Source organism: Pinus tabuliformis, chromosome 4_2 (genome assembly GCF_031772625.1).
Source record: "Pinus tabuliformis cultivar Carrire ecotype Pingquan chromosome 4_2, CPIR1, whole genome shotgun sequence".
Classification (NCBI taxonomy): domain Eukaryota; kingdom Viridiplantae; phylum Streptophyta; class Pinopsida; order Pinales; family Pinaceae; genus Pinus; species Pinus tabuliformis.
The window spans coordinates 701,234,562-701,243,921 of NC_142304.1; the positions used below are offsets into that span (position 1 = coordinate 701,234,562).

Here is a 9,360-nt window from a genome sequence, read left to right on the forward strand (position 1 = left end):
TATTTATGGAGGGAGAGGCAATCAAAACTTCAGGCAAAGAACCATTATGCTCATGCTAGAGTCAATGAAGAAGAAAACAAATTGACTTAATGCAAATTAAAAAAAAAAAGTTTTGAATTTTATTACAACCTTAAGTTTACATCAGACGATCATATAAATTAAATGTTCCGTAAATATAGGTATACATAAATGTTATTATTAATATTAATATTATATTATAATAATATTCAAATTAGTACTCAAATTAATAATACATAATAATAATAATTTAAGTGAATAAAATTAGAAAATTTAAATTAATTTCTTGTTAAATGAGTTACGTGTCAGAGAAAAAAAGAAAGAAAAGAAAACAGTTCCAAAAAATTGAATGATTTATAAGTAATTTTCAAAACAAGTAAGAAATAGTAAATTAATCAAATAAAATAAATCATTTCCTAAAATCTGTGAATAACAACTTAAATTAACATTTTGATATTTATTGTCTCAAGTTATTATAAATAACAACATTATTGAAAATTTTGATATTTATCTAAATTTAATTTATAGATGAAATGAAACTAGTAAACATAAATAGTTTTATAAGATAAAACAATCATAATTATATAATAATATAATTTGCATTGTTCATGAGAGTGGGACCATTACTGAAATCCTTAGAGTCCAGGGGGGACCCGAGAACCACTATGTGAGCGTGTGAGGATGGAAATTTCTAGACCAAAGGAGGATGGCTACGTTGACCCTCCAATTTCAAGAAGTCCAATGCATACTGAGATATAGGGCAACTAAAGAGTGTGTGGATGCAATCCGGAGTGTAGGCATGGCGACCATAAACAAGTGAGAGAGAAACACTAAGCATACCTAACATCAATAATAAATCTTCAGAAGTGGTCATCGGGTCCGAAGGTAGGCTTAAATAAGGACGCATACAAGCCATGACGCCAGCTTCAGCCATCTCCATCAAAGTAAGCCTCTTCGTGCAATAATAAGGCGACATGATGAACCAATGAGGGACGATGTACGATAATAGGAGCAAGTAAATGATTCCATCTCACGAGTATAAATATGAGCCTGCCGGCCTATATGAGGGTTGAATCTATGGGCCAAGTGGCCACCTGATCCACCTGTGGTCAGCATGACAAGGACAATTGTCTGGAGCCAACACCCAGTGTGGGGGTTCTTAATATTAACGTTAATGTTATTAATATCATTGTTATTCATAATAACATTAGTATATTATAGTAATGCCCCTAGTTCGTGGAATGCTTCTATTTAAAGCTATGAAACCTGCCCCTTCTGGTTTGTTGGGGTATTTCGTTTGGAAGGAACCAAAATATTTTTCAAGATAAGGTATCAAACTAGAATCTTACATGTTCCCGCATAGTGGCACTTTATAACTTGATCCCTGAGGATGAATTGAAACAGAATCACTGGAACATTAATGCGGAAATCATCGACAAGGCTTTCCTTTTGGTGTATTTTGATGGATTTGCTCAACAAGATGGTTGTGGTAGAGGAGCAGTTTTGTTTTTAAATGAAGATCATTATTACAAGATGAAGTTGGGTTTAGGGAGAGGCACAAATATCTATGCATAACTTAATAGCCTTAGACTTCTTATTTTTTCCCTTGAGAAAGGATGTCAGCAACTGCAGATATTTGGTGACTCTAAACTAGTCATAAATTGGTTCAATGCACACACTCAGAAATGTGTTAGAAGAAACTATTACAATAAAATCACATTTTGACTATGTAATTCGTCGTCATATCTACAGGGAAAGCAACCAGATTTTTGACAGTCTATCTAAAGAAGTAGCGCAGCAACATTTTGGTACTTGGACGACACAGGAACATATAGGACACGAGTTCTACCAGTGTTTTCACAGGCCATTCATTGATCTTCAGCCACAGGGGGCAGCGGCAACTTGATCCTACACAACACATAGAATGACCTCTTTTTGCAAACCTTGCTTTATGGAATGTATATATTTTATATGTTTTCTATTTCGAGTTACAGTTATCTATCAATTGTTATTTGAACTCTATAAAATATTGTGGCAGCTATGACCACCAATAGTAAGAATGATCATAATCTCACATTATAATAATAATAATAATAATACTAAATAGTAAGAATGATCATAATTTCACATAATAATAATAATAATAATAATAATAATAATAATAATAATAATAATAATACGATGATCATCGTGTATGTCGGTCCTTAGAGAAGATTATCATAATGATGATAATAAAAATGTAGTCCCACCAAGCTTACAAAAATAGAAACTTAATTTGACATAGAATAAATAGTAAGAATGATCATAATTTCACATTATTATTATAATAATAATAATACGATGATCATCATGTACCATGTTCCTTAAATAAGATTATCGTAATGATAATAATAAAAATGTAGTGCCACCAAGGTTACAAAAATAAAAAAACATAATTTGACATAGAATAAATAGTAAGAATGATCATAATTTCACATTATTATAATAATAATTCGATGATATCATGTATGTCCATCTTTAAGAAGATTATCATAACCATAATAATAAAAATGTAGTCCGATCAAACTTACAAAAATAAAACTTAATTTGACATAAAATAAATACTAAGAATGATCATAACATATGTCGGTGGTGGAAAAAGGTCAATGAAAAAGCTCTGATATATATATATATATATATATATATAATCCATTTCTAAATGTTTTATATTTCTCTCTCAACTGCACATTAATATCTAAGTTCAGCTCGCGTTAATTTGTATTTCTACCCTTTTACTTGGGACGTTAATTTGTATTTCTACCCTTTGACTTCGGACACAGGATCTGAGTCGAACGATCAATGGAAAACGATATGGTCAACACAGTGGCACTGGAAACGTCTGACGGAGAAATTTTTCGGGTGGGCAGAGAAATTGCAATGGAGTCGAAGGTGATAAAGAATATGGCAGAATTCATCGATATATCTCATGCAACTGTGCCTGTTTATGTATCCACTCCAATATTGGAAAAGGTGATCCAATACTATGACTATCATTTACGCAACTCAACTCAAACCTCACGTGAAATTAAAGAGTGGGATGAGAATTTTATCAGCGTGGACATATCAACACTGCGGGATATAATAAAGGTAATGTTATCATAAAAAAAATGTGGAGTATTATCTTTTTAAAAGTCAATAAGTAATGTAATTGAATCCCACCATACTCTAGACAATGGTGGTTCTGGCCTATGGAAGCAGTCGTGCAAGAGTTTTTGCAGAAGGTCCCTTATCCACTTCAACACAATATTGCACCGTGGCTCTTAAGAATTTACAATCAATTCAAGAATAGGACTAGAATTCGATAGCAGAGAACAATTGTCAAAAGCATCAAATATCTATCCAGGTAGCTCGGATATTGGGGTACATGCCTATAGAATATTTTAATGGATATATTGCTACGAAGTAGGTCGATGTTTACAACGTTGTAATGCTGATGATGGAGATTGTCAATGTAAGGAAGCATAACCTTTGTATCCAAGTTTCATTGACTCTCGTCTCTAACGTTTGGGTCCATATATTACATGCTTGCACATACCCATATCCACAGGTAGTTGGTCTTGAATTATCTATAACTTTAATCATTGTATCATTTGTGAGTTGCTATTAGAGATATAGTTCAACATAGTGTAAGTTAGAAAATTTGGCAAAAGACAAAGGAACGTATGAACTACTATAGTATGGAAATAAATCCTATGGTTATATATGAGGAATCCAAACGTTGACCTATTTCCATATCAGTCTTTGCAAGACAATTGGCATGTAGGATAAATATGAGTTTGCAAAACCTAGAAATTGGAACAAGAAGGTGGGAACAAATGGAAAAAATAGAACACACGTGTCTTCTATGTGATGAACAATGATGCAGGAGCATCTAACCCCCCTTAATCAAAGAGGAATCTGAAGCAGAGTAAAGAGAGGACAACATGGACCATGGAGCAAAATAGGGGAAAGTCTATTTTAAAACAAATTTAAAGATGGAAGTGATAAATCTCAAAGACTTAATCTAGATGTAATCTGCGAAGTGTATGCATGCATGTAATGAGAGTTTTAAGGGTTTTTTGTTAGAGGGTTGATTGGATCCTTCCGTGATCCGATCCAACAATGCTTCCTTATATATATAGAGGGAAACACAGAGTGACATGAATAGATTGTGTAATCAGTGCTTAGACTGATGTAGTCGGGGAAGAACCCGTGTTAAGGCTGAAATGCTTCAGCTATACTGTATATATAAATATGTGTTTTTCGGGTTTCTATATGTCTGTGTATTAAGTCTTTCACTTCTATTATATATGTGTGTGGGAGGATTGAAATCCCAATTCTAAATTCATGCTAATCGACCATTGATCATGGAAGGATCAATGGAGATCCAAATATCTCGTGTTTATATGAAGGTTACGTGTGTTAACAGAGAGTGGCAGAGTAATTGTGTTTTAGCCCAGAATCCATCAAAGGAAATGAACTCCATTTACATAGAGAAATAGCGAAAACCCCTTAGCAAATCTGTAAAGCGGACCTAAAATATTATAAATCATGGCATATACCCTTATCGGGTCTGGAATGCATATCGGGTTGGCGCATTGAGCCAGTCAGAACAAGCCTTTGAAATGTAGCGATAGCGATATGTGATTAAATCACAACCGTCGGATCAGAAAGCAGATCGACGATGCGGATCTAATCGCTAATCGTAATCAGGGACTTAAGAGATAGCGCGAGTGTGATCAACGCCGACGACCATCGAGCAAATATGGAGATATCACGGATAAACCAATCGGCGATCGGAGGTGTCGGTAGTCGGGTATCAAAGGTCAAAGGTGGAGCGTCGTTGAGGAGCGACAAAAGGAACAAACCCGCCGATATTTATAGAGGCGGGTGTATTATTTTTGAAGTCCGTATATGTGAAATGGAGCGGGATTTACATGGTTTCTTGTGTATTTTGTATTATGTGTGGCCGCGGGGTTAACGCTTGAACCCCATAGTTATATTGGCTCGGCTTCTAATGTAAGTCCGCGATTATAATTTAAAAGGCTTAAAGCCTAGAAAGCTTCTGATAAGGATTTGTGGGCCCATAACCCATAGGCCTCATAATTGTTTTGTTTAAGGAAAGGGATTTTGACTTACCACCAAGATCTCTTTTCATCAAGTGGTATCAGAGCAGAATATGGTTCTACGTGAAGAAGGAGTGCAAGCAGAAGCGAAAGGAGGTATATTTGTTTAAAATTGGAGAGTTTGTGGTCTTACTATCGTGCAGATAACGACAATAGAAGGTGAGATGACTTGCAGCAAACTTAGAGCAAGGTGTGCTCATATGGTTCCATAGGAGAGAACCAGAAGGATGCCAAAAGACCGAGTGAGGAGGGCTTGGTGAAGTATCGTGTAAAAAAGGAAGACTATTACTGCAGAGGTTTGGTTGCAGCTCACAGAAGACCATGAAGGCAGTTCCACTAAAGAAATGCAGTGGGTAGAATTGCCAAGGACAAGGAGAAGCATATGACCAGGAGGTCATAAAATTTTGTGCCTCGGGAGTCTGATGCAGGAGCATCTAACCCTCCTAATCAAAGAGGAATCTGTAGCAGAGCAAAGAGAGGACAACGTGGACCATCGAGCAAAACATTGGAAAATCTATTTTAAAATAGATTTAAAGATTGAAGTGATAAGTCTCACAGACTTGATCTAAATGTAATCTACCATGTGTTGTATGCATGCATGTAATGAGAGCTTTAAGGGCTTTTTATTAGAGGGTTGATCGGATCCTTCTGTGATCCGATCCAACAATGCTTCCTTATATATATAGAGGGAAACACATAGTGACATGAATAGATTGTGTAATCAGTGCTTAGACTGATGTAGTCGGGGAAGAACCCATGTTAAGGTTGAAATGTTTTAGTTGTATTGTATATAATAAATATGTGTTTTGTGAGTTTCTACATGTCTGTGTATTAAGTCTTTCACTTCTGTTATATATGTGCGCGGGAGGATTGAAATCCCAATTGTAAATGCATGTTGATCGACCATCGATCATGGAAGGATCGATGGCGATCCAAAGATCTCGTGTTTATATGAATGTTATGTGTGTTAACTGAGAGTGGCAGAGTAACTGTGTTTTAGGCAAGAATCCATCAAAGGAAACGAACTCCATTTACACAAAGAAATGACAAAAACCCCTTAGCGGATCCGTAAAGCAGACCTGAAATGTTATAAATCATGGCCTATACCCTTATTGGGTCTGGAATGCATATCGAGTCGGCGCATTGAGCCAATTGGAATAGGCCTTTGAAATGTAGCGATAGAGATATGTCGATATCGTTGATAAACAATTCGGCGATCGAAGGTGTCGGTAGTCGGGTATCGGAGCGATGCTGAGGAGTGACAAAAGGAACATACCCGCCAATATATATAAAGGCGGGTGTATTATTTTTGAAGTCCATATATGTGAACTAGAGCGGGATTTACATGGTTTCCTGTGTATTTTGTATTATGTGTGGCTGCGGGGTTAAGGCTTGAATCTGATAGTCATATTGGATCCGATTCTAATGTAAGTCTGCAATTATATTTTAAAAGCCTTAAAACCTAGAATGCTTCTGGTAAGGCTTTGTGGGCCCATATCCCACAGGCCTCAGAATTGATTTGTTTAGGGAAAGGGATTTTGACTTACCTGCAAGATATCTTTTCATTAAACAACCCTTTGAGGATGAAACTTGTTTGTTGCTAAATTGTTCCACATATGACAAACTTTCAGTCCAAAGGGTTGAATGCTTCATGTAATTTTCTAGCAAACATATAGGAAGTTTTCCCAATGAACTGTAGTTTGTTTTAGATATGAAAAACTTTCAGTTCAAAGGGTTGAATGCTTTGTTGAATTGAATTTCTAGCAAACATATAGGAATATTTTTCAAGGAGTTGTTAGAATATAGAAAAAAACCATTTTCTAGCATAAGCAGGGATGAAGAGTTTATAAATGTATTGATATACAAGGCAATTTGAGCGATATATATTTGTATTAACATCACATATCTTATACAACTAAATATAATAAGATAAATTTCATGGACTCTATTTTTATGATGTCCCATAAATATGTTTGAGCTCTCAGAGGATGGTAATAAAAGTTATGCTTCATTTAATTTCAAATTCATTTGCTCAACTAGATTCGTGGGTCATTTCTACTTCTGCCACATTTCCTCTCTGTACATACTACTTCCAAAATATAATATGTAACCTATTTAAAAATTTCCTCTAACAAAGAGACTTCGGCCAGTAATTTAAATGCATAGTCCTCAAAAGCCATGTCAAAGTCATGTCAAAGTCCTGCTTCCTCTTCAAAACAATGTGTACACTAATTTCTTTGATTTACATTTTGAGTTATTTGTTATTTATATTTTGATAAAATGAATTAAATTGATGAAATGTTCGTGATTTTTGTTTATATAATCCAAATGTAGACGTAATTGACATAGTCTTCATTGTTGGACAAAGAAAAACTTGTAATTTGTTTATAAAGGATCCTTCTATTAGTACTGTTTTGTGCAAGTTGAAGTATACATTGGTAATCTTTATTGTATCTTTAGTCATTATGGTTTGTGTGCTTCGATACAAAATGATATTATGCAATCGTAAAAGGAGTAAATTTGTTGATCGTTGATGTAGAAAAAATTTTAGTGATGCATTTTTTTCCTGCATACTCTAAATTAATATGGTTTACTTTGATGAAATGAAACCAAACGACATGGAGATCCTATGACGATTGTACTTGAAAGCATAGGAAACAGTGGCTTTGTTCAAGTCGGTGGAAATCATTTTAGAGTTTCAATTACTATGAAGGAAGGGAGGTTCTCTAATTGAGTGAAATTGCTCGGTATGCTCCTACTTTCATATTCTCAACCGGAATCAAGTACCTACATATTTTTCAGGAGGAAGTGGGAGAGTAATCAGGATGGATTCAACCCCTACAAGATGATGAAGGCAATAATCTAGTGATTTATTCAATTTCTAGACACTCCTTATTACCCTACAAGGACTATAAGGATAGGTACTACGAGAAAAAAGAAATAGGTTGTTAATCATGTGAATAAGCCCACTCCCTATAAAATATCATCGTAAAAATGTTTCATTTCGCTATTAGAAATATCATGGAATGGTTTGAAGTTCCACACACTCCTTTCTACCTGGAACTTCATTCCAAGCCTGGTTTTGACTGATGTTACAACTTGTATGATGTTGTACTGACACAATAGTAATGCATTGTAAGAAACCCTTTTCCAAGCCAGGATAAGACATGTTTTAGTTTATATATATTAACTCACTCTAGAATGGGATCTTGTTAGAAGAGTAATATGGATACTAAGTAAAAAATCGATTAGTAAAGCTACCTTTGTAACAAAAGAAACCAATATAATAAGGCATAATTCAAATTTACTATAAGGAGATATAGATATGAATCTATAACATTTTCTATATGGATACTGAGTTCAAAATCAATTAGTAAAGATACCTTTTGTTTATTGCCTTTTGTAACAAAAGAAACCTATATAATCACTCATAATTCAAAATTATTAAAAGGAGATCCAACTATACATATGTAACATTTTCTCAATTCGTTCGATCAAGTGAAATATTTAACTTTATAGTCTTGATTTGAATAAAAATAACTTGGCATGGGTCTTTGAGAAGCCACACACATCATTTTTGTCAATATTTACCAAAGTTCACATACAAACAACATTTTTTTAAATAACAATCTCGATAAGATAATAGCTTTGTGGAAGGAAAACATAAATTCTTCCACATATTCTAAAACCTAAATTTTTCCTCATATTTTATGTTAGGACATGCATGTAAGTAATTTGTGTTGAAATAACTTATAGTATTGTATGTTAGGATATGTATGAAAGTTATTTGTGTTGAAATAACATATAGAATTTGGATAAAGGATTATTCGCAATAAATGTCTCTACACTGGAAAAGGGCATGATTTGAGTTCAAAAGAAATGTTATCTGACACATGTCTATTCCCGGTATTCAAGATAGTCCAAAAATATTGAACTTTTAGTCACTTGAAAGCCTTTACCTACCTTTAACAAGATTACCTAAAAATTGTAGATTCAAAAAGACAAATCCTTATTAGGCGGTTGATGCAAACATAATAGGAAGTGTACAAGTAGTCAATAAGAAGAAATACAATTAACAACTGCATTGAGCATTTTTTAGTGTTATGCAACCATGCAATAGATATCTAAAATATATCATTACACTAACTCATATGTGCTTCATAACATTGAAAAATCTAGTAGTTGAAAAATCTAGAGT

At 34.2% G+C, this 9,360-nt stretch overlaps 1 protein-coding gene across 1 annotated transcript; it reads left to right on the top strand.

Moving 5' to 3' along the window:
• Window positions 1-2,856: 2,856 nt before the first annotated feature.
• LOC149171419 (E3 ubiquitin ligase complex SCF subunit scon-3-like) lies at window positions 2,857-3,346 on the top strand. Its single transcript, XM_089425964.1, has 2 exons — window positions 2,857-3,144; window positions 3,227-3,346. The coding sequence occupies exons 1-2, from the start codon at window positions 2,857-2,859 to the stop codon at window positions 3,344-3,346; spliced, it is 408 nt and encodes a 135-aa protein (XP_089282090.1).
• The last annotated feature ends 6,014 nt before the right edge of the window (window positions 3,347-9,360 follow it).

Bases quoted from the DNA above. Each gene is read 5' to 3' on its own strand.
- LOC149171419 (XM_089425964.1), top strand. From the start codon at position 2,857: ATGGAAAACGATATGGTCAACACAGTGGCACTGGAAACGTCTGACGGA. The intron at 3,145-3,226 runs GTAATGTTATCA...ACCATACTCTAG, and splicing joins CACTGCGGGATATAATAAAG to ACAATGGTGGTTCTGGCCTA.